The sequence below is a fragment of the Sparus aurata genome, chromosome 20, assembly GCF_900880675.1.
Source record: "Sparus aurata chromosome 20, fSpaAur1.1, whole genome shotgun sequence".
NCBI classification, from domain to species: Eukaryota; Metazoa; Chordata; class Actinopteri; order Spariformes; family Sparidae; genus Sparus; species Sparus aurata.
Window position 1 is genome coordinate 19,827,229 of NC_044206.1, and position 25,972 is coordinate 19,853,200.

The 25,972-nt window shown below is 42.9% G+C and overlaps 2 protein-coding genes and 1 long non-coding RNA gene across 3 annotated transcripts in view; 2 read left to right on the top strand and 1 right to left on the bottom strand.

Annotated features, from left to right (window-relative positions):
- prkcea (protein kinase C, epsilon a) overlaps window positions 1–11,102 on the top strand; it is a 34,954-nt gene extending 23,852 nt beyond the window's left edge. Inside the window, exons 3-15 of the mRNA XM_030401478.1 lie at window positions 521–686; window positions 788–822; window positions 2,298–2,386; window positions 2,633–2,762; window positions 3,609–3,751; window positions 4,948–5,050; window positions 5,645–5,859; window positions 6,123–6,296; window positions 6,405–6,559; window positions 6,777–6,915; window positions 7,362–7,550; window positions 8,740–8,886; window positions 10,076–11,102. Coding sequence (XP_030257338.1) covers window positions 521–686; window positions 788–822; window positions 2,298–2,386; window positions 2,633–2,762; window positions 3,609–3,751; window positions 4,948–5,050; window positions 5,645–5,859; window positions 6,123–6,296; window positions 6,405–6,559; window positions 6,777–6,915; window positions 7,362–7,550; window positions 8,740–8,886; window positions 10,076–10,225 — 1,835 coding nt within the window. The 3' untranslated portion in view covers window positions 10,226–11,102. The remainder of the gene's footprint in view (window positions 1–520; window positions 687–787; window positions 823–2,297; window positions 2,387–2,632; window positions 2,763–3,608; window positions 3,752–4,947; window positions 5,051–5,644; window positions 5,860–6,122; window positions 6,297–6,404; window positions 6,560–6,776; window positions 6,916–7,361; window positions 7,551–8,739; window positions 8,887–10,075) is intronic.
- The window catches only part of LOC115571843 (uncharacterized), a 31,285-nt gene that overhangs the window by 2,037 nt on the left and 3,276 nt on the right, over window positions 1–25,972 (bottom strand). Inside the window, exon 2 of the long non-coding RNA XR_003981993.1 lies at window positions 25,702–25,867. This is a non-coding gene — a long non-coding RNA (uncharacterized LOC115571843). The remainder of the gene's footprint in view (window positions 1–25,701; window positions 25,868–25,972) is intronic.
- On the top strand, window positions 12,143–19,921 carry epas1a (endothelial PAS domain protein 1a). The gene is made up of 9 exons (XM_030401480.1): window positions 12,143–12,434; window positions 13,708–13,874; window positions 15,062–15,294; window positions 15,401–15,485; window positions 15,629–15,729; window positions 15,810–15,973; window positions 18,478–18,584; window positions 18,691–18,859; window positions 19,750–19,921. The coding sequence occupies exons 1-9, from the start codon at window positions 12,409–12,411 to the stop codon at window positions 19,811–19,813; spliced, it is 1,116 nt and encodes a 371-aa protein (XP_030257340.1). The 5' UTR covers window positions 12,143–12,408; the 3' UTR covers window positions 19,814–19,921.

Here is a 25,972-nt window from a genome sequence, read left to right on the forward strand (position 1 = left end):
AGAGGGATGGAGGGAGAGTGAAACTAGGACAGGAGCGCGGAGAGATGGAGTGTGTGTGGGAGTGAGAGTGGAGGTGGTTCTCTTGTCTTAAGGTTACCCTCGGAAAGCATTTATGTTTCCGGGGAGATGCGGAGAGGAAGGGAACGGCTGGTTGGATGGCGCTCACTGAGGAGGAGTATTTTAATATGCTGTCCTTCGTTTTAGTGCCCACACATGGAAGTATAAATAGCACGCGCACGTACGCATGCATAGGCCTCTGGTAGGTGTGGGGTGTTTGCGAGGAAGCGGGAGGGAGGGAGGGAGGGAGGGAAGCTGAGAGGCCGTTGAATGATTAAACATCTCGAGCAGCGTGATGCAAATGATCTTTATTTGTACAAACAGTCTCAGGAAGTAAAATCGATGTGCGTAAGAAAACATCCGCGTGAATACTCATCTAGAACTGACTCATAAAACACACAAAAGTTATGAAAATGTCCCTCTGCAGATCTTGTTGATGCATTTGTGTTTGTTCCCTCGACAGCCTCGGGGACCAACGAGAATGAGGAGCGGGTGTTCCGGGAGAGGATCGGCCCTCGCCGGAGACAGGGCGCCGTCCGACGACGCGTCCACCAAGTCAACGGACACAAGTTCATGGCCACCTACCTGAGACAACCGACCTACTGCTCACATTGCAGAGATTTTATCTGGTAGGCAACACACACATACAACAGAATTAACCTGTCGTTAACGTTTCCTTAAGCCAACCTGACTGAAATGCTGACTCCACTGTGTCTGTGTGATCTGATAGGGGCGTGCTGGGCAAGCAGGGATACCAGTGTCAGGGTGAGTACTTTTCTATGACCGGCTCCAGTTTCTCAAGTAACGTCGCACGTCATGTAATATTTAACAGTGAGAACACAAGATGGATTACATGCTGCTGAATGACAGCTGTGATTTGGTCGCAAGCCACCGTTTAAAAACCGCTCCTGAGCGTTGTTTCAGAGCTGGAAGTCAAAGTGCTACTGATCTGCTCACAAGGAGTTACAGTCACGTTGGATGATTCTGCAAAATGAGGATGCGCAACTCACAATTTTCACAAAGTGGTGGACCCCGCCCCGAGCCTTTCGAGGATGCTCCTTTCATATCAAACCCTGATACTTTCACATTCTACCAATCGACCTGTGAACGCGTGTTGTTGCCTCTGTCCCCGCTTGTTTTAGACATTTTTGCTGGCACCAGATCCGCCCAAAACTGGATTATGTGGGGTCAATGCTGAGACTTATATCATGAAGCATAATTAACACATATTTTTCACAATGAGCCCTCAAATATGGTATCAAACACTTGTGAAAACAATACATACAAGCCTGTCGCCATAACAAAACAGAGTTGCATGATGAAGTTCATAAACTCCTCCATGCTACACAAATTACAGAAACATGTATACAGCTATTTATATGATACCACAGGCCAAGTTGCATTGTGGGTAATCTGGGCAACAGGATTTGAAAAGGGAGAAGAATAAGTGAAATAAAAAAGTGATATCTCGAATGCAGCTGTATCGATTTTCATCATTTGTCTGTGAGTGCAATGCACACTGCCTACAATACCCACAATGCAACTTGTGACACTGAATGCAATTTATCAGATGACATGCAGCTTCATCTGGAGCCACAAAAAGCTTTTTTCCACACATGCAGTAGAACTCCCCAAAAACCTGTAAACACACTCTAATGTGTAAAATTGAGGCGTTACCCTTTAACTGCCTTCACTGCTGCTGACCTTGCTAGCTATTGTAGAAATAACGAATTTGAAAACACTGAAAGCGATCCAGAGTTTTGCGGAATCATCCAATATTTATGTTTTGTCTTGTGAGTGGGTTGTCATACCTCTGTAATAGTTATAATCTATGTCATAAGGCAAAAATATTAAACATTTAGCTGATCTGCTGAGTGTCAGTTTTGTATCGGCACTGTTTTTCTCTCCTAGCTTAACCTCTGATTTAATTTATACTGTTTGAGAACGTTTGGAAAATTGCATTGTGGGTCAGTCACATTTGACCGGTACCCTTTAATAAGACAGTATCAGCACAGATACTGAATCAGCGCATCGATGCATCACTCAAGTTTTTCATCAGAATCACTGCAGAACACAATATTTATTTTTAGGATGTTATAACTTTGATTCTTCGCCGTCGATCTAATCTGATGATGACATTGATAAAAACATCATGTGTCTGCCGTACCTCCTCTATTCAAATTCTTGTGGTCAGACTGACAGTTTCTAATGCTTTGAACGCTTGATGTCGATGCTTCCAGTGTGCACGTGTGTCGTCCACAAGCGCTGCCATGAGCTCATCATCACCAAGTGTGCCGGGATGAAGAAGCAGGAGGACACACCTGAGGAGGTACGCATACTGAAACAATAAACTGTGTGTAACAAATGAACACACACACACACAGTGAATCATGAATATGGAAAGAGGCGCTCGCCATTCAGGCCTGTCGTGAATAAATCTGTTACTTAAGGTAACGTGTACACGGTGTACTCACACTTGAGCCGCATGCATTATTCCTCCGATAATGCCACAGTGACCTCTTTGTAACATTCTGTGTGTGTGTGTGTGTGTGTGTGTGTGTGTCTCCCTCTGTAGGTGGGTTCCCAGCGGTTCAGTGTTAACATGCCCCATAAGTTCAGTATCCACAACTACAAGGTTCCCACCTTCTGTGACCACTGTGGCTCCCTGCTGTGGGGCCTCATGAGGCAGGGCCTGCAGTGCAAAGGTGAGTTCAAGCGCAGTCGGGAATTCATGGTGTCGTAATGACAAATAACATGGAGTGTAATTAGAGGTGACAAACCAATATGTGCAAATATTTTGACAAATGTTGAAGTACGTGGTAATTAATTTTATAAAAGCACAAATGAAAAATTATATTTTTCATTATAGTTGATAGTTAGAATCCATAATTAATTATTGATTTTGACAATTGATTAATCATTTAGTAAAACAAAATGTCATATTTATGATGATTTTTAGAACGTGCAGCTTCTCACATGTGAGGAATTGATGGTCTTCTTAGTTTTTTAATTAATTTTAAATATAATATTTACATTTTTAGGCCTGTTAAAGGTCCCCTAAGATTCCTTTTGGAAGCAGATGGAGGAAAGAAGATTTTTAAACATTTTAATTTGAAAACTTGATACATTTCTTGTAATTTTTTAATGAAATATCTGCCAGTTGTATCTGGTGAATATCTGTCAGTAGGTGTAGGTGAACATTGTTTATAATTTATTACGGGGTTTGACAATCGATTAATCATTGAATAGTGAAAAATATAGAACATTCTCTGATTCAGTGTGTATTTTTGAGGTTTCACTCATCAGAAAGACACCAAACCTGCGTTCTAGTGTCTGGAATATATAGTTTTTAGAGGATTTTGTACCTTTTTCATGACTTAGCTGGGCAGTAAAATGAGCAGGCAGGTGTGGTTTTACATTCCGCAGTCTACTGATCATCACCTGTTTGCTCTTGATCACACCTGTGACCTTCGGGTCCTCCAGCACAGTTTGATGTCTTTATTAACTCGGAAACATTAAAAAACTTCATTTTCATTTTTGTTGTCGCGCAGTGTGTAAGATGAATGTGCACAGACGGTGTGAGACCAATGTAGCTCCTAACTGTGGTGTGGACGCCCGAGGAATCGCTAAGGTCCTGTCTGACCTGGGAGTCACACCTGATAAGATCTCCAACACCGCACAGCGCAGGAGGAAGGTAACGACTGTCACTGTGACTCCGCACATTTACTCCCACACAAATAAAGATATTTCCATTAATAAGTTTTACATTTAACAACATGAAGGACGTCAAGGACACAGTTCAGTTTTGGGTGTGCCTTTTTTTAAAGATTGCTATTAGATTTTTGTTTTCATGACTTTTACAGATGGTTTAATTTTAGGATGTATTGAATGTCATCACTGAGATTCTAATGTTATCCCTGAGAGACTCCTGTCTAGACGCTGGGACCTGCCCCTTGTTTTTCTGTACTTTCTTGTGAACATTAGAAAAGTTAATTTGTTACAACAGATGGAAATAATACTTTGAGACAGTGTGACGTGAAAGTGTTGAAATAATAAGACAGAAGTGGCACCAAATGTAACGCCGAAATGAAAAGCAAGACGTTCTGCTTCGAGCAGCTCACGCACAATGTGTGTCCCCTTCATAAAGCTCAACATGTCCAAGATTATAGAGACAACTCAAGGTTTGTACAAATGTAATGAATTGTAAGTCAGAGTGGAAGGAAGGGGAAGGAAACGAAAAGACCAATAAGCAAAGAACAGCAAAGCAAAGGACAGTAAAGGAAAGGAAGGGACAGGAAATAAAAGGACAGTTAAGGAAAGGAAAGGAAATTAAACAAAAAGAAAAGAAAAGACAGTAAAGAAAAAGAAAAGAAAGGAAAGGAAAGGACTGGACAGGAAAATGAAAAGACAGTAAAGGAAAAGAAGGAGAAGGAAAGGGAAGGAAAGGACAGGAAAATGAAAAGACAGTAACTTAAGATTTGTATAAATGAATTGTGTAAGTCATAGTGGAAGGAAGGGGAAGGAAACGAAAAGACCAACAAGCAAAGGACAGTAAAAGAAAGGAAAGGAAAGGACAGGAAATAAAAAGACAGTTAAGGAAAAGAAGGGAAAGGAAAGGAAATTAAACAACAGTAAAAGAAAAGACAGTAAAGAAAAAGAAAAGGACAGGACAGGAAAATAAAAAGACAGTGAAGGAAAGGACAGTAAAGGAAAAGAAGGGAAAGGAAAGGGAAGGAAAGGAAGGGGCAGTAAAAGAAAGGAAAGAAAAGGACAGGACAGGAAAATGAAAATACAGTAAAGGATCCTTTTCTTTACTGTACTTATTAAGAAAGTGAATGGAAGGAAAGATAAGGAACAGAACGGAGCGGTCATGTTGTCTCTCTCTCTCAGTTGACTCCAGGGCAGGACCCTCCCCAGTCTCCTCCTGAGCTCTCCACGACTGAGGACAACAGCTTCAGCCAGCCAGCTGTCCCCACCTCCCCCTCACAGCAGGGTAACACTCAACACACACACACACACACACACACACACACACACACACACACACACGCGTCCTTCAGAAACACACAAGATTTGACACAAACAGGCGGAGATGTCAAAACTCTTGGAGATTGGTTTCCGCAGCATGTGGTTTGAATGTGTTAATTCTACCAGTGAGAGGCATTATTTCAGCTACACTAACAATATTATCTTAAAAATAAGCAGTTAAATCTGTTATTGTTGCTGTAGATATAACACTAAACTTGAATTATCTAAGAATTATCCCCCTCCGCCCACCACCACCATTTGGTTGTCTCAGTTAGTCATCGTCCTCTCACACTTTGCGAGCCGAGAATTAGAAGTTAACTTTCTTCTTTGTGGAAGGAGTCCCACTTTTGTTCAAACGAGGACGATAATGCTGCTATTTTACCAGGGATGCTGTAACTGAGTCATCCCTGGGTTTAACAGAGGATGTGATCATCGTATTTGAAAGTTTAGCAAAAAGTGATCAGTAATAAATAGTGAGCAACATAATCTTGACAGGAAAAAAGACAGTCGGCCTGTTTTCGCTGATGTCTGATCTGCTTTTCTCCGTCGACACCCACAGACTTGGCAGGGCTGGATCGCCTGCAGGACGCGCTGTCACTCGACCAGCAGGGACCCCAGCACTCGTCCTCTTCCTCTTCTTCTTCCTCCTCCTCCACCACCTCCTCTTCCTCCACGTCCTCCTCGTCGGCAGGCAGGGAGAACGGACAAATCCAGAGGAGGACCCTCAAGGACTTCAACTTTATCAAGGTCCTCGGCAAAGGCAGCTTCGGCAAGGTGCGACAACACAGAGGAGGCGTTTGAGGGGGATGTTTGTTTGTTTGTTGTTTTTCATAATTGAAACAGTTTTTTTTCGTTCGTTTAACAGCCTGTTCCAAATTATTATTATCAGGAAATATCAGGCTCAGAATAGATGTGAATTATGTTGTGTATAAGCAGCTGGTTCTACACATCGAATTTCACTTGTCCTTGGCAGTGAACGAGATGAGCGAGAAATCTCATGTTTGACCTGTTTTAACTCCTTCGTCTTTTATCTCCAGGTGATGCTGGCGGAGCTGAAGGGGACGGAGGAGGTTTACGCAGTCAAAGTGCTGAAGAAGGACGTGATCCTGCAGGACGACGACGTGGACTGCACCATGACGGAGAAGCGCATCCTGGCCCTCGCCCGCCGACACCCCTACCTCACCCAGCTCTACTGCTGCTTCCAGACACGAGTACGACCACCAGACGGCACGCAGATTTGATGATTCATCGCTGCTTTCTCCGTTTCATGCCTCACCCTCACTTCCTCTCTCTCTCTCTCTCTCTCTCTCTCTCTGCAGGACCGTTTGTTTTTTGTAATGGAATATGTGAACGGTGGAGACCTGATGTTCCAGATTCAGCGATCCAGGAAGTTTGATGAGCCTCGCTCTCGTTTCTACGCCGCCGAAGTCACCTCTGCCCTCATGTTCCTGCACCGTAACGGGGTCATCTACAGGTAAATGACGCCAACACATTTTTGTGTTTTTTTTAACCAAGGACGCCCTCAAGTAGATTTCTTCATAATATTCACAGTGTGTCCTGATTAAAAAATCCAGAGCATTTGTTCAATTATCTGAAGAACTCATTTCACGCTGACTTCTCCCAGTGAGACCTGCTGGTACGGAACCACAGATGGTGCTGATCCTCCCTCTCTCTGTGTCTTTCTCTGTCAGGGATCTGAAGCTGGATAACATCCTGCTGGATGCAGAGGGACACTGTAAGCTGGCAGACTTTGGCATGTGCAAAGAAGGCATCATGAACGGAGTGACCACCACGACCTTCTGCGGCACGCCCGACTACATCGCCCCCGAGGTGAGCTGAACTCCAGCACCCATCTAGCGAGGTTTTCCCCGTGTTTTTTGCTTCGGCGTCTTTGTCAGTGCCATAACATTTTTATCTTGATAAGAAACAAACTGCTGCTTTATCATAACAACATTTATATATCTGCAGTCCTGAGTCTCCCTGTTTCCCTTTTCGAATGACGACTGCAGACTGCTGCCACCTGGTGGTGTGGAGAGTTATTTCCCGGCACGCAGGCACAAAATGTACAAGCTAGTTGGCTGTCGGTTTGCTCAAGTGCAGCTTTCAGTCAACAGAACATTTCACAAATTATTATTGCTTACAATTAATTGTGAGCAAAAGAGGTGACATATCTCCTACTTGTTGGTCATCAGTGAACGGTGGACAGGTAGTCTGATCCAGTCTGTTGCAACAGCGGACATGTGTTGCAGTATTTAACACAGGTGATGTTGAATCAGATCCTGCAGGAGCTGGAGTACGGCGCCTCAGTGGACTGGTGGGCCCTGGGGGTGCTGATGTATGAAATGATGGCCGGGCAGCCTCCGTTTGAAGCGGATAACGAAGACGACTTGTTCGAGTCGATCCTCCACGACGACGTCCTCTATCCTGTGTGGCTCAGCAAAGAGGCTGTTTCCATCCTCAGAGCGGTACGTGCCTCTTTCTACATTCTCTTTATCTGATTATTAGAGGCATGAAGTTCTCTTCCAGAGTGCATCTCCTCCTCTTTAACAGTGATCCTTGTTGGTGGTTGAAGGCGTCCTTGGCAGATCGAAGAATAGTTTAATTTTAGAATAATTTAATTAAATACATTTGGCTAATGGTAACATCCTGATGGTAACTGAGAAAGCTAAGCTAATAACTAACACAAATATTAATGATACAGTTGCATGAAACACACCAAGCATAACAACTTATGACTAATAAACGGAACATGTAGACGAAACGTATGTGCACTGAGCAGCAACAAACATCTTGAAGGGCCACGCTACCTTTTGCTCGGTCGTCGATGACTGTCAGCTATCAGCATCTGCCAACACTTTGAGTGTGTAGGAACTGTTTACTGTTGTTTGTGCTGCTCGCTCACTCACTGACGGAGCACGATTGTTCACTGCCATACGCGGCTTGTTCTGTTGAGCGACGAAGACAGCAACTCCCATGATCCCACGCTACTGATTCAAACTCTGTCGTTTGTTATTGTTTTGATTGAGAGACCCCTTGTGGTATAAATTACATACTGTGCCTTAAACACTAGAGGTTTGTTGACCCACAAATCAGTCTGCTGCGCTATGAAATGAATGCCCGCAATTCGAAACGTTTTCCCTTCATGCACAAGTCTTTCTCTCGATATTTGTCCCGTGTTCGCACACTGTCATTCATGTTTTGCTGTCCTCAGAGCTACACACGATCAACTCGAGTGCACTTAACACAGAGGTGTTTCGATTCACCGTGCTGTGATACTGACAAGAATAAAATAATGTCGGCCAAAGAGGTCGGAGTCATAACAATATGATCATAAAACCACAGCGGATCGCAAAGTGCTCTCACAGTGCTCAACAGATGACAGAACAAAAGAGACGCAGCTTTCAGTGACGGTAAATAACACCAGCACTCTGCTGACCTGTTTGTACCGTCCGCAGAGCCATTAATGCCTCCGCTCTATTATTAGCACTCAAATGCTCTCTGCTCAGCCCCTCGTCCTGCTTCTGTCCTCGTCACTTTATGGATGAAACCGCAGCTAAGTGTCTAAAAAGGGACGTTTTTTATTTTTTTTTTCCAGATGATGCAGTTTGAAATTAATTGTGTGTATTATGTGTGTGTGTGTGTGTTTGCGTGTAGTTTATGACCAAGAACCCGGCCAAGCGTCTGGGCTGTGTGGTGAACGCGGGCTGCGAGGAGGCCATCAAGACCCATGCCTTCTTCAGAGAGATCGACTGGGTGCTGCTGGAGCAGAGGAAGGTCAAACCACCCTTTAAACCCCGAATTGTAAGAGACACACACACACTGATGTTTTACACCCTTTCATGTTTAGACATATTTTCTTATATTTACAAAAAAGGTTTAAGGATGCAGAATGTTCAGATCTTTATTCTCAACACATGCAAAAGTTACTGTGCTGCTGCAAGAACACACAAGTCTGCAGCTTACAGTAAGATGAGGTCATGTTGTGGTGGGAACAGGCGGGACAACACTTTTGAAGGGAAATGCAAACGAGCCACTGACAATTTAGAACAGTCCCTCAAAAATATATTAAAAACAAATAGATTTTTGATGATGACGACGTGAAAGATGACGATGGTGAAACAAGGTGAACTTGGCTGTGCCGTACCACCAGACTCCTCACTTCATCTGCTGTACTCCACTAAAAAAATGTAGTTTTACTTTTATGAAGCGTCTGACACTGATAAATCAGAATCCTACCTGATGACAGGCATTAAGAATAACTGTCATCATGGATGGACTGATTATAAGCCAGGAAGATTATCGTGGCCGCTATTTGACATTTTTCTGATTTTCAGTATCTGTGTTTTTGTGTCTGTCTGATTGGTTACACTTCATCAGTGATAGCCTATCAACACTGAATAATCCGAATCTGTAGAGTATCCAGTGGAGTGGAAGTATGAAGCAGCAGAAAATGTAAATGCTTAAGTAAAGTACCTTAAAACTCTTCTTAAGTACTCTTTGGTTGTCGTTACATTCCATCACTAATTATCTGAAATTTTGACGCCAAGATTTACATTTTCGTTTGTAAATGTGTATCGTTCCAAATTTCTGTTATCGGTCTTGTTGATTGCTAAAATTTGGATCAGTGGTGGCCCTGAAAAAAAAAAATTCTTAACTATAATAATTAAAGAGAAATAGCCAACCTTCTCACTGATTGTCTTTTGCTCATGTAGAGGCACCAGTATTGAATTGAAGCCGTTTCATAACCAGTTAAAAACTCGTCGTAGTGTGTTCAAAATAAATAAAGATTTATGATTAAATACTTTTGGGGAGCTGCTCTTGCAGACACATGCGGTAAAAAAACATCATCAGGTGTGTTTTCACAGAAGAAGAAGTAAGTGTCAGTGGTCAGAAGGTGTCGCTGTCATATCACTTTTTCACAGCATGAGACTTTAGAGCGTCTTCCTCTGACGTCCTCTGTGTGTGTGTGTGTTTGTGTGTGTGTCTGCAGAAGACCAAGCGAGATGTGAATAACTTCGACCAGGACTTCACCAAGGAGGACCCCGTGTTGACGCCCACGGACGAGGCCATCATCCGACAGATCAACCAGGAGGAGTTCAAGGACTTCTCCTACTGCGCCCCCGAGGAGACGCAGACCTAACACACACATATGGACACACACACACACACACACTGATCCAAAAACACTAAACCTGGCACACACGTACGCACACAATGCTGACCATAAATCCCTTTACACACACACACGCACACACACGCACACACACACACACACACACACACGATCACACCTTTACTTTGAAGCTATTGGTTGTTGTTACTTTTTGGAATATTCTTTACTTGCATTGTGTTGTTCTTGTTGCCTGGGTTTATTATGAATATAAATATGAATATTGACTATGAATATGAATATACACACCTGCACATGCTGTCTCACACACACACACACACATTGAAATGTTTTACTCACACAAACACGCTCTCACACACCTACGAGCTCACTGCACATGCTCAGACAAGCACACACACACAAACACACACACACTGCTTCTCTCCCCAGCACACATGTGGACTGTACAGTAGGTGCTGGGTGCAGAGGCCTGTATATAGCCTGTGTTGAGTGGCTGTATCGTGTTGGTATCGTCTGCTAGTAAAGGAGAGTCGTGGCGCATGGACAAGCACCCTACCTGTGTTATTACTGTCCTTATTGTGGACCAGTTAGGGCCAAATACCCTTTTGTGCAATACCCTGACTATCTATATATTTTACGGTTTTGTTTGTTCATGTGTTATTTTTGTCTGTTTTTTCTCCTGGAAAATGTTTCTTTATTTGTGGTATGATTGATTTTTTTTGTTCCGCTCTCATCATGCGACAGTTCCCGTCTCGTGTGCACAAACTGAATGTCGAGCTTTACAAGTTACAGGCTATCGAAACTAATTATGCGGAGCGGAGAGCGTTACAGGCGGCCTGTGTAGCAGTTAAAAAAAAAAAAAAAAAAAAAAAGAGCCCGATTTTTCCAGCTACTTCATCCATCTGCTAGTCTCAGAGTCCGTGTCTGTCCTGCCGGCGTGAATGTGCTGGCACGTGGGCGTTATTTTGTCGTGAATGTACATTTTTCGTACGTGTGAATGCGTGGTTTTACTCCCCCCTCCCTCGTCCCCCCGTGGGTGTGTGACTTTTTGTCTTCGGCATTTCTGTTTCTATAGTTACCATCAGTGTTTATCTTCACCCCCCCCCCCCCCCCTTTTCCTCCAAAGCACCAATTCCCCTTCTCCCCCCCCCCCCCCCCCCCCCCCCCCCCCCCCCCCCCCCCCCCGCCTCCAGCAGCCGTCTCACTCAGCCAAAAACCACTTTCTGCTTTTCTGACTTCTTTGCTTTTTTTTTTTTCCAAGAATGGCTTTTTTTTTCTTTTTCTTATTGCTCTCTCTCTTTCTTTCTTTTTTTTATTATAATAATTATTATTATTGTAAAGTGTATCTGGAGGAAACCTTTGTGTATTATACTATAACTATACTATCATAGGTCTGTTACAGCCGGGTGAAAAGAAATGTGGAAAACCAGCAGCTGAATTACCTCTTATTTCACACACACACACACACACACACACACACACAGACTCCTCCCTCCTCTCTCTTCTTTCTCACTCTCAATCTCACACACACACATGCACACACACACACACACACACACACACACACACAGAGAAGGACTGTTGTCGCGTGTACTGTACAGTGATCTGAAGGCGAGCTGGTTTGCTCTGTGTGCAGTAGAGTCGGTGTGTAGTGAAGCTTCGTGCACCCAGGGGTAGGGCTGTTCCTGGTCACATCTATCTTACTCTGTGCCAAAATGTAGTGCAACAGCCAGGCTAGTCCTGTCTGGTCTGATTCCAATAAAACACTGAGCTGTCTACATCACTCCCAGACTCCTGCGTGTCGTCTTTGCCTTCCGTTCCTGCAGCAGCAGATCTGCTCTTTTTTAGTTTTGTTTTTAACGTGGAATGCTTTAAAGTTTGTGAGTAGGAGAGGTTGGAGTGGAGGGAGGGAGGAAGAGGGGGAGGGTGATGCTGACCTATCATCGTGCACAGTTCATGTAGAGGTGATGCATGCAGAGGGGGGAGAGAGGGAGGAGGAGACACTCGCCTCTCAGCCACTTTCCTTCTGATATTTGGCACCACTAATTGCCTCTCTGATTAACTCGACTACCTGCGACGGTGCAAACTGCAGCGTGGAGATTCCCCGCCGGGCTGTGAGCTCCCGCCGCCGTCGCCACCCCTCTCATCTCTACATGCACAATGACACCTGATAGAGCCGCCTGCGGGACACGATGACAGCCGACAAGGAGAAGAGAAGGTAAAGCTGCGTGTTGCTTTGTGCAATAGAGACATTTTGAGAATCATCCACAATGGAGAAGAAACAAACTTTTCCCAACTCTTAATTGTTATAAATGACCTCCAGCAGACTTCTTTAGCAGGTTTTGTCTAAAAGGTGCACTATGTAGTTTTGGTTATTTCGTTTATATGTGGCGGACCCTGCCACCTTTCTAGCTTCAGTCAGTGTTCTGGGGAGATTATTTTCCTCTGAGAACAGCTTGCTTATTAATTTAAGGACATAAAAACCATTTCTGAGTTTGTTTTATTACCTCATCAATACGGTTAATGAGATTGAATTTCTCCTCCAAAACTACATAGGGCCCCTTTAAAGCTTTTTGGTTGTTTGTTTTTAATTATAAAACATCACTATGCCCTCACTGTCTTTCCTCTGTCCATCAGCGGTGGAAGATTTAAACAGAAAGTTGGAAAAGTAGAAACATCAGAGCTCAGAATCATTTGTAAGAATTTGAAAAAGTTAAAGCTGTAAAAAAAAACTCTTACCAAAAGCATAAAAACAAGTTCTCTTCTCTTCAGCGTCAGCTCAAATGAAGCGTTGCGTGTTTCCCTTTGTGTTGAGAAATACTCCAAACTTAATGTCAAAGAGTCACCGTGTCGTCAGACTGAGACATGACACGTTCAGAGTTAATGCAGAGTTCTGGAGAAATTACATTCCGGAGCAGTTTTAGGTGTCGGATTGTGGATTTGCAAAGCTACAGCCACAGTGAGCAAAACTCACTTGCTTGCTTTAGAGTGGAGCTGCACAGTCAATCAAAAACATTATCAAAATTGCAACATGGCCAAGTGCAAGAAACTGCATTTTCTTGATAAAGTGTGACAAAACTGCATGAAAATGAGGCACTGAGTGGTTGCAGAGATGCCCTCGTCTTGTTCTCCAGACGCAAAAAAACGTGTTTGTATATCACAATAAATGTCACATCATCATGATTTGAATGTTTTTTTTCACTGAAAATGAGAACTGTGAGGCAACTTTACATAATAAGAACCTGAAATAGTCCTGTAATTCTCACTTTGACTCGTGTGGATGAGGAAACCAAAACACCTGTTGAGTACTTTCTGTGGTACTCTGTAATTACGAGAAGTTAAGCTGCAATTTTATACTTCTGTCACAGAGTGTAGTGCATTTTCCCTTCTGTATCCACAGAGCGACGTGTCGGGTCTGTAACTTACTTTTTGTCATTCATATTTGATCAAATCCTTGTGAATCTCACTACCGTCACTTGACTTTGTTGCAGGGCGATCAGCCGCGAGGCAGCCAGGCGGAGACGCCGGGTGGAGTCGGAGGTGTTTGGGGATTTGTCTCGTCTCCTGCCGCTCCAGCCGTCTGTCCGAGCTCACCTGGACAAGCCGTCTGTCATCCGCCTCACCCTCAGCTACATCCGCACGCACACGATACTCAAAGGTACCAACGGCACGAAACATCTGCAGATGTACATCACTGATCGGTGGAGTTTCAGGGGCATACATAATTACACTCACTGATATCTGTGTATATTTTATATCAATTTAGGGAAGAAGGCTCTATTCTAATTGCTCCGATTCTTCTTATTACCTTCATGTCTCCAAATAAATCATTTGAGGGCCTGACATGCTTGAAAAGTGATGAACCTGCACGCCAGAAGTGAAAACTCGGAGGCGTGTGCGAGGGCCGATTTGATGTCGTTTGCAGCTTTGACTGTCAATTCTTTCCTCTATCTGATGTCAAAAACAGCCAAAAAATGCTCCTCACAACTTCCCAGGGCACGAAATGGCGTCTTAAAATGGCGTCTTTGGTTTCAACTGACGGCTCAGCACTCAGAGACTCTTCATTTACTGACATAACCGACAAAGCAAAGCTGCAGATCTTCACATTGCAGAAGTTGGAACCAGACAAATGTTTGACACGTGTGCTTTAAGAAGCGATTATTAAAATCTGATAATTAATCAATTGTTTAAAAAAAGCAACCGTACTCTTTCCTGAAAACCGAAATATTTCCATTTGCATCATTAATATGCACACAGTGCCATTCCAAACCAGATCTTATTATGCTTTAAACAATGCAAACAATTCTTGAATAAAGCTGATTCTTCAAAATGCCTCTTCAATAAATACCTAATCGACACCTTATGAAGATTAAAATGTCTGCAGAGGATGTCGAAATATTGCTCGTTTCTGTCTCTGTGTAATAAATCCAGCTTTGAAGGAATTTGTGGCACAAAATACTCCATATTTCAAATGAACGTTTGAACCTAGACGCTCAGCGACAGTCGCCGGGTTCATTCAACGTATCAAAGTGTTCTAACAGATACAGCTACGTGTGTCGAAAGTGAATTGTCACAAGGCTGGTGGGTTTCACAGCGGCGTTAGACAGAGGAAGTCCTTGACAGCATAACACCTGGAACACACGCTCACAGTTTGTAACACAAAATAGAAAACGCACCACATCCTTTGGTATTTAGTTCCCATGAATACTGAGCCTTGCTGAAAATGTATAATAGAGCTGAGTCGCTTCACGTGTGGGGTTTTTTTTTATTCACAGCAGTTTTGCAGAAGACAAAAAGCAGCACAATCAATAAGAAAAATCACCTCCATTTTTTTATGTGTTTCAGGCAGGACGGGGACTAAAACGGAGGCCGGTCACGCTGCGAAATATGCTCCGGTGAAGGAAGGTGGAGAGGATCGGCCAGAGTGTGACGAGGAGAAGGAAGCGGAGGAGGTGGAGGCCTTGGAGGAGTCGGACATGTACCTGAGGATCCTGGAGGGGTTCCTGATGGTCCTGTCCACTGAGGGGGACATGATCTACCTGTCCGACAACGTGAGCAAGTACATGGGCTTGACACAGGTACACACACACACACACACACACACACACACTCAGGATGTACAGGTGAGCAATTAGGATTCAGGATTTGAAGATATGTATTTTATGTTTTTATGTTCCCTGACAGACTGAGCTGATGGGACACAATATCTTCGAGTTCACGCATCCTTGTGACCACGAAGAAATCAGAAGTAATCTACGTCTTACAGCAGGTGTGTGTGTGTGTGTGTGTGTGTGTGCGTGTGTGTGTGTGCGTGTGTGTGTGTGTGAGCATCAAGCAAGCGTGTGTGGTTTCTTATGAGAGTTCAATCCAGGTTTATCTATGCAGTTCGTTAAAGCGCTTTCTTGTTTTTAGAGGAAGTTTGGCGCGGTGCAAAGAGAGACTTTGTGATGAGGATCAAAAGCGCTCTGACAAACAGAGGAAGAAGCGCCAACCTCAAGTCAGCTACGTGGAAAGTGAGTGAGAAACACACGCCGTTTGCATACTTGCACAGTCCGACGGTATTCACTTCACCCCACCTCTCTCTGGTTTTTAGGTTCTCCACTGTCAGGGCCGGGCGAAGGTGTGCATCTCCCCGTCTTCGGTGTCCTGCCTGCTGCTCACCTGCCAGCCTCTGCCCCTCTCACACACTCTCCTCAGCACACACACCTTCACCAGCCAGCACAGCATGGACATGAGGTTCACGTACTGCGACCCGAGGTGACTCACACACATGCACACACACACACACACACACACACACAAACACACACACGTGCTTCGCCGGTGCTTGTGAATCGGCTTAAACTTAATATTTGGGTTAATGACCAGGGGCGGTTCTAGGGGGGGCCAACAGGGGCCAGTCCCCCCGTAACTCTGAGTCTGGACCCCCCTGTGGCCCCCCTGACAGGGAGTCTGCATCAATAATACGATGACAGATTTCTTGCAATGATTTTGTTCTGAAGGGAAAGGCAAAAATAAAGTGTCTCAGCAGTTTACTACCCAATCAAAATTGCTGAAATTGTAAACACTGCTAAGTCTGAATGAGGGATTTGTCCTTTTTCCGGGTTGTATGTGCCCCCTCACAAAAAAGCCGGCCCCAACCTGGCCCCCCTATTAAAACTGGTCTAGAACCACCACTGTTAATGACACCATCTGCGCTTGAACTGGTTCCCTCTAAACTTCGCTTCCACTTTCCACTGTCCAATTTAGTCTGCAGCCTGGCACCATTCCGTTCTTCATGAATGAATAAACTCTTGTTTGGTCCCTTATGTTGGTCCTCTTGAGAGAAACAGTCGCAATCGTGCCATCTTTGGAACACAAGAATACGTCTTGGAAACACTACGGAGGAAAAGCTGTCTGTTTCCACCTCAAAGCTACGACAAGGAACTTTCATTTTTTGTTGACTCTCGTTGGAAAAACGATGACGCACGTGAAAAAAAAAGAGAGTAAACTTTGTTTTAGTGGGACACAGAGTGGTGAGTTTTAGATTTTATGTCTTAAGGTCCTGACACACCAAACTGTCACCAGAGAGCGTTCTGTCGCCTCAGGTCTCCTGTTTCTCAGCCGAAAAACTGCGCTTGAACACAACACAAAGACTACAGCCAACGAACTCATACGTTCTGCTCCTGCGTGAAAGGAACTTCCTCTCTATGGATGTATAAACCATCGTTATGATTAAGCAGCATTCTTTGACACCACTCCCGCTATTACAGCCGCTTCTACTCAAGAATGTGTAGGATAGTTGGAAATGTCACTGACGAAGACGTAGAGAAACTAAATGGGTGATACTATGAATACTACAGTGACAGGCTCGAGGGGCTTTCCCTTTCTTTTTCTTTGTTTTATCTGCACTGATTTGCTAATCTGAACGGCCCCGACGTGTCCGGCGTGTAGGGTCCTTTATCTGATAAGCCGATGGAAGGCGAAATAAATAACTGCAACTAGGACGGCACTCAGTAGAGCGCGTACCGTCACCAAAGGCCCAAGAGTCCCCTTCAATTCAGTCAAGTCAAATCCAATATCAAACTCGACAGCCTGGTGTCACTTTCATGTTAAAGAAAGTGTTAAAGGCGGTCGAGTGGTTAGAGCGCATGCCACATATGCAGCCGATTCCGGCCGGAGGTCCTTTGCTGCATGTCACATCCCCCTCTCTCTTCCATATTTCTGTCTACTGCTTAATAAAGGTGTCTATGCCGGGAAAAAATCTTAAAAAAAAATAAAATAAAAAGAATGTTACTGGGATCTATTCTGCGCCGAGACTGGTCCTCCATCCGAGTTTGTTGGAAACATAACCTTCTTGGTGGAGGTGATATATCATAGAGAAATAGCCAGCCGGTTTGCTTACGTAGGTCGTATAGAGGCACTTAACCAAGACTGTTTCATAACCAGTCAGAAGTTCCTTGTGGAAGTGGAAGTGATGCTCGTGTTTTACTTCAACAAAGTGGTGTGAGACAGAGCCGAGGGAGCTCTGTGTGACCGTTCGTTATGAAATGATGAGTGATTCTGCAACCGCGCTTCACTTATGTTTGCACCGCTGGTTTGGCCGGCAAACTCAAACCATTAGAAGTTCAGTGACAGTGTGAACTATTATTATGACACAGTTTATGATAGACAAACATCATTCACAGATCTTTATCTTGCGTTCTAGTGAAGGTCTCGAGTTTCCAGAGGTACATTTGTACAAAATGTTGCACAAAACCCAGAGGAACACGGCGTCTCGAGGTCGAATATTTCTCTGTGTGCCCATCACAAAGCTCTGTTGATGTGCACGCTAACAGAATATATACACATCGTGAGAGAGTGAAGTGTGATAATTTTAACTTCCTTCAAGCGGCTTAAAGGGAAACAGAAAGAGAAAGCAAGATTTTATTCATTTAGCGTGACAAAAATGACAAAAGCATTCAGAACTGCTGTGTTGTTCCTTTTTAAAGTTCCCTTTTTTCAAATTAAAAACCCTTTAATTGCTTGATATCAGCAAAAACATTTTTGTGTCTGCTGCTGAGTAAGTCAAAGTTAAAAGTAATGATTATTTTCATTATGGATTACTCTTCACGATGAATCCTTCCTCATAAAAGACAAAGAGAAGCAGCAAATCCTCACATTTCAAGAAGCTGGAACCAGCAAATGTTTGATACATTTGCTTGAAAAAATGATTAAATAACTATCAAACTAGTTTGTAACGAGGCCCTCTTTTGTAAAATAAATTCAAATTGTTTCTGCAGGGTGACTTCGCTGCTGGGTTACGGTCCTGAGGAGCTGCTCGGCCGCTCCATCTACGACCTCTGTCACACGCTGGACACAAGCTGTCTGAACAAAAATCATATGAACTGTAAGTAGTGAAACACACTCACACACGCACACACATTACACACCTGTGATTATCTAATTTCCCCCCCTCGCTCTCTCTCTCTCCTTCTCTCTCTCTTTGTCTGCAGTGTGTTTGAAGACTCAGTCTGTCAGTGGTCAGTACAGGATGCTTGTCAAAGGTGGAGGTTACGTCTGGGTGGAGAGTCACAGTGCCGTCATACCCAGCGTCCGGCCCTCCAAGTCCAGGACCGGCGCTCACCAGCCGCTCTGCATCCTCTGTGTTACTTATGTCCTCAGGTGTGTGTGTGTGTGTGTGTCAGTCATTTGATTCATTATTTCATTATTTTTTAGATTTGTACTAGTATGAGGCTAGGGCTGGTCAATGTGACTTTAAACATGCAATATGTCAGAATCCCTGTTCTTGGTTTCCTCGTGTGGGAAATGTCCCCGTTTTTAATGCCGTCTTAAAAACAGACTGAAAATAATAGTTTGTGTGGCAGGAAAAAAGACCAGGTAGCAGAGCTTACCCGTCTCATTCATTCTTCTACTTACTGCTTGCTTGAGGAGTAATATTAATTCAGAAACATCAGATATTTAGAAAAGACACTGACAGGAAACACTTTACTGCAGCACTAATACTTTTGCTTTTCATTCTTTAAGTAAAACCTGCACCATAGTTTTATTAGAGCTGATAGCATGGTTAAATAAAAAAAAAAAAAAAACTCAAATAACAATTTTCCTGTTTCTCATTTTATAGATAATACTACTGAATATTTTAATGCCATTTTGACCCCCGATTTTATTTCAGAAATGTGGTCACCTTACCTCGAGGTGTTGCCAGTTTGTTGCGCTTGCTAGCATTTCCCAGACTAGCTAGAAAACGTTAGCGTGTCTATAATGCTAGCCAACACTAATGTTCCCACAAACTTGCAACTACCAAGGTTCCTGATGCTGTTAAACATGAACACCACAGAATCCGTGTGCCCACATAAACAAAACAACCATTATGGACCCAACAAACATCTTAAAATGATTTTTTTAAGACCTACTTTTATTCTGCAACTTTCTACAAGCTACATGTATAATTTTTTTTAACAATTCGTCTACGTAAAAATTGTATCAAGGTGGCCGTTCCGTGTTTTAACAATGTGTGTGTGTGTGTGTGTGTGTGTGTGTGTGTCTCACAGTGGAGTGGAGCAGCCGTCCCTGCAGCTCTCTTTGGACCAGACTGTCCACAGATACTTCAGGTGAAGCTGGAGCCGGAAGAAGAAAACCCAACAATCTTTTCTACCTCTGTCTGTGATTGTGTTATTTTCTCTGATTCAACTTTTATTAAATTACAAAAACGTTCTAATTCAAGACGCCTCACTGTGTGTTTGTGAAGCTCCTGAGGAGCCTGAAATAATAATCAGAACCGTTGATGCCGCCAGCAGCTCAGGCCCACGATTTGTCATGAAAGCTGTTTTTTTTTTTTAAGCTCTTCACTTCACATTTCTGTCACACTGTCTTGCATAAGCGCTGCAATGGCACGATTTCTGTCTCCTCAAAGAAAAGCTGGAAGCTTTAGGTGTAGACTGTGGTTGGCAGACAGTTGACGGGGCGTAGTGAGAGCTGAAATGTGTTGGTGATAGCAGGCGGTTTGACTTTTTCATGACCTCCCTGGGCCTGACCTTACTTCCTGTGGGGTTTCCTTCTGGGCCACCTGACACGTGGCTTGACATCTGACTGACAAGCATAGACACACACACACACAAACACACACACACATGGAATATATATATAGAGCGATATGCATTGTGCTGATGAGGAGATGTGAGCAGACGCAAGTCAAAGCCACAGCTTCCTGAATAGAGCCACTCGAGAGGAAAGTTCTCGTGAGAACTTTTTCAACTTTTTACCTCTCGGCCTCTAAATTGACACACATGCACGCACACACACACACACATACACACACACACACACACACACACACACACAGACCAACAACAGACTATGGTTTCACTTCAACCGGCTCTACTGGTGTGATATCGAGTTGAAATGACAGTTGACATGAAAACCAAATGAAACAAAAAATGACGGCGATCCCGTGAGAATGTTGTTTGAGCCCGTGGATGTTTTCGATCTCCGCATTTCAGTGTGCAGTCAGTCAGGATTACATTTCACGCAACCCACCACACTATGTAGCGGAGAGCGGGCCGTCTTTTTCTCACTTTTCCATTTTGAATAACACATTCTTGTGCACAAATGTATGAACCTTAAGACTTTTACTTCTCACTTAAGTCCAGAGTTATAAATGGCTCAGTACAGAATGTGCATTTGTTCACGAGTTGTCTGAGTCACAGCGCTGCCACAAGTAAAATTCCGGTGTTGAGAAAAGTACCCAAAAGTCATGATTGGGTGAAAGTAAAGATATCCAAATATTACTTTAAGTCACTCAGATGAATAGTCCCTACGTTATCTGATATTATATGCTCCTACTAAGAGTAAAAGTTACAGTTATATTATACATATATTAATGGAACGTACAGTATGTATATACTGTATAATATGAGATTGTTGGCCAGACTGATCTGACCCAGCAGTTTTTTCGATTTCAATAAAAGAATGTGTTACTTTGTGATGCTGCATGAAGTCTGCAATGTAACTAGTAACTGCATTGAGTGAGTAAAGGAGTGGAGTCAAGGCATAAGGGAGCAGAAAGTGGAAGTTACATTTAGAAAGTTACTCACAAATAAAGGACAGCTCGTGGTTAAATGTACTTTGGGGCTATTGGCCTCCGACTTTCCGGGCCTGGCACACATTTGTTTTAATATATTGATTACCATAACCCAGTTCCAATCATTCCCCTCAGCTCCAGTGCAGCTGGTGGTGTTTTCACCTCATCTGTCCGTCTGTGGTCTGATTCTGCCAGCCGTGTGGAGTTTTTATTTCTATGTACATATTGAACTATGTCTGGGATCTTTGCACAAGTAATCCCTTTAATAATCCCCACATATATAGTATTTTCATTAAAATGTCAGTTCACAGCATTCTGTCTCACTTATGTCTCTTCAGATCTATTATAGCCACAGAGAGACACTCCAACACAATGGAGATATTTGGGCACTGATTTTTTTTTTTAGGAACTATTTGTCAAATGGAATGACGATCTGATAAAACAGGGCAAATACATCTAAATCTATCCGCATGCCACAATATCATCAGAGGTAAGAAAGAAAATAAAAGTTTCTGTAACGTGCGTGAACTCCCCCTGTAATTAAAAAAAAAAATGCATATGGATTCTTAAAGCAACACCTAAAAACACTTGTCTTTCAATCGTATTGTGCCTCACCCAGGATGCTCAGACCGTTATGAAATCTTGGATTTGTATTCTGACCCTCACGCTGATGCAGTCGCTCTACAGCAGGGAGGGAAACACTCTTGCTCCATCTAGTGTTTAACTGTAATCAGTGAAACACAGCATACAGTCAGCATCCTCTCTGCAGGGCGGCCATATTCCTCACAGCCTTTGCTGCAGACGGCGTCATGCACACACTGTCAACATGTGTATAGGCTGTACATCCCGCAAGCGCTCGCTATGTCGGCTGGAAGATTCCTCCTTTGTAAGATCGCACATTTAACAGAGAGGGAGCAAATTTAATCTCAAAAACAAATACTGCTACAAAATGTGCTCTACTAGTTATGAATCATTAGAAAACATAACCAAATAAAGTCACTTTTAATGTAGATTTTGCTCTGCTTTAGTCATTCCTTTCCTTTCCCTTCCTGACTTTAATATTGTTTATTTATTTGTTTACTTTGGATTTCCTTTAGCTTTCCTACCAGCGCAACAGCGACCCCTCCTGGGCTCAATAGAACAAATTACTGCAACAATTTACTGTGACCATGCTAATAAAATTAAGTGGAAGGTGTATTATGTACGTATACAATGATAAATGTGACTGCGCATGAAACAAGGTACAGCATTTCTAATACAATCAACAACTAGATTAAAAAAGCCTGAAACAACCTGAAGTGAAACCGTTGCAGGTTGGAGACATTCTTCTACCAGCTGTTTCAAATCCTAGAGGAATGTGAAAACACACCATTAGTCAGGTTTTTTCTTCTTTTCTTTTTAACCACCTGCTGACAGACCACTGTGCTGACAGTTCTTCAGCACAGTGATCTTCTTGGTAAAGTCATCACAGTAAAACATTTTTATTTTCTGCGCTATTGGAGTTATTTTCAATGAACGTGGCCAGATTGGAGACATTATCGCTATTATTATGATTCAGTTTGGAATATTTAACATGTACGGTGTCGATATAATAGTCATAAAGAGTGTCAGATATATCAGAAAGGTATCAGAGTCTCAGTGTTTAAGATCCAGTGTGTAGGATTTAGTAACATCTAGCGACAAGGTTGAAGGTTGCAACCAACTGAATACGCCTCTCCTCACCCATCCCTTCCGAAGCATGTAGGAGAACCTATGGAGGACCTTAAGGTGATGAAAAAACGCAAATCCTTTTGTCTGTTTTAGGCTTGTGTGGAAGCATGCCAGTGCAACATGGTAGCAAATCTAATGCAACAATCTTAGTTCCAGGCGTTTATACAAGAGCGAAATTATAATAAATGGTCACAGAATTATGAATATCATATTCAATTTCTGGACCTTTAACTTGCTTGTTTATTGAGGGATGATCTGTTTGAAGTCTCTTTATCCTTAAATAACTCTGTGTACTTTTTCTTTGATTTTCAATCTCTTTTGATCATTTACAATCAAAACAGTTCATCTCTCTGTATTCAACCGCATCACCATCTAAACTTTATGCCAAGTTCAGTGACACGGGTTTTGCCAAAACATGAAAACAAAACACTTCTCAAACGTTTTTTTTTTGTCCTCTGTGCCCACTTCTTCATTAACTTGGCTCGAGGAGACCTTTTTCAACATGTTGGATTAGAGTTCTCAACAGACATGTTCCGGTTGTTTGTGACCGTGCCGGTTTTCAAGGTGACCCTGGCAGACGTTGGGTGATCTGTGCCCCTGCGTGTCGTTCCAGAAGCCTGATCACTCCAGTATGAGCGAGTCTGAGGTGCAGGGGTGGGGGCGGAGACACAGTAAGAGAAGGAGGAGGTCGCAGTGCTGGACTGAGAGTTTTCATTTCCGACTACGATGAGTAACCAGACTGAGACACAAAAAACACAGACAGGAAGACGGTCCCTGTCCCTCCAAACTCTCGTGCGTTTCCAGCGAAAGCAAACATGTGACCAGACTGAGCAGGCCCTTGCTTAACCCTCCCCTCCTCCCCCAGTCACACCCCATGGTCGGTGGGTGTTGTCAGGCTTCCAGCCAATGATATGACAGTGCTCACCCTTTGAAACACAACCATGATAAATCAGTGTGTGTCAATGCAGGGAGGAAAACACTTTGAGAGAGGGCGGAGAGAGGGGGGTGATATGATTAAAGATAAACAGGGGGCACAAGCAGGGAAATACGGGTGGAGAGATTGTGTGTTACCAGTCAAAGGCAGTAAAGAACTAGTTTTTAATGGAGCTATTTTTATTTAATCATTAATTGTCTTTTATTGGTTTGGACTGACCTCTGGTGCAGAGTTCACAGTTCAACGTCAATCTGTTTTGCATCTTAACTGTAGGAAGTCTGTAAAATAACTTTCAAACAGTGAGGTTATTCATTGAGCTTTATGTGAGGTAAAGAAATGCATTAGATATTAAATAACAGACAGAAATATGGAATTAGGGAAATAAAAGTGCAGGAACACAGGAGAGCTTAAAATGCTAAAGTTTGGGGGTATTTGAAGGGACACTGTGTAGTTTAAGAGAAGGAATCCAAACTCAGAATTTTAATATTTACAATATTAATGAGGTCATAATAAAAATCTGAATTAATTTTTTTGTTATAACTGAATAAACAAGCAGTTCTCAGAGGAAAATAAGGTACCTGGAACACTGTTTGAAGCTAGAAAGGTGGCAGGGTCCTCCACATATGAACACAGTAAAACAGTATACAAGTGTGTTTTCCTTTAGGGGCAGTTTTTTTTATTAAGTCATGAAAACAAATTGAGTTAATTTATTCAATTAGCTTTTTTCTGCTGACCTGTCGTTGTCTGACCGCGACGCAAAGAGGTCATTTTGTCCAAACACCAGGCAGACTTAAAAATTATGAACCAATCCTTTTGTGAAAACTATGAACAACACTTATCACGTCATAACAATGTTATGTGTTGAAAACTTGTATGTTGAACTAAACATATATGTAACACTTGGATACTACCCTCTTGGTGAAGTTGCATTCACCCTATTACAAGTCATTGTACCATCAAAATGACTTTGAAGCTAAGAAGACAAATTCTCGTGCAGATTGATGGTTAATTCTTACATAAAACCCTTTGTCCACATGAGCATTTCGGTCTGTGCTAACTGTATCTCCTGCTTTTTGTTGACATGGATGTTTGCCCAACAAAGATCATATTCACAACATTGCATCAACACATTTTTGGGGGAATTTGCACAATTCAGTATGTGGACATCATCCCCCCTTTTTGCTTTTAAAGCGTCTGAAGGGATGTATGATTGAATCAACACTGACCATTTTTCAAAGGAGGATCCTCATGAAACATAAAAGAAAGGCTGTTGCCTTGTTCCTGATAGATTTCTGAGTAGCGTCAGAGGCCTCAGCTCCTGATAATCTCTACAGCTGTTTGCTTATCATCCAAAAAGCACAGACAGCACAAACAGCGATGTGAATATTCAGATATTATATCCCTTCTTCTGACTGTTCTAATTGTTTCCTCACAGCTCACAGTCAAGATATCAGCTTTTAAGAGACAATAAAGCTTAATGGCCCTATAGTACACAGATAGAACAATGGGGAGATAAGCACTAACATAACTGCATTAGCAGGAGTGAAACAGTGCCTTGACATTGTGCCAGTTGACTAACATGATTACTATTGATTACTTTGTCCGTCTGACATCAGAGTGACGGACACAGGGTGTTCAGAACATTCACAAACCGAATCTCCACCAAACCTGAGTTAGATTTTCATATATTACACACCTAACACAGCCATAATTGGCTTTTGATATTGTGTAATCATGTGTTTGTACCGCTGTTCAAGCTTTCTGAGTGTGTATTTGTACCTGCACCCGGGGTCATGATCTAATCTTATCTTCTGTGCAGAGTCCACGGGTGTAAGCCCAGGTCAGGGCCTTCATTCAGACGAGCTCAGCACGAAGACTCTCTGTGCCGTTTAGAGCGGTAGACGATGTTCGGGGTATATACATGTTGGTATGTCTCTGTGAAACACTGTGAACATGCAATGAATGCAGAGTTACATAAGAGCCACGCTATATCAACCGTTCTCAGACAGTGGGGGCAGATGCGCTGACATGAACATACAAGAAGCAATTT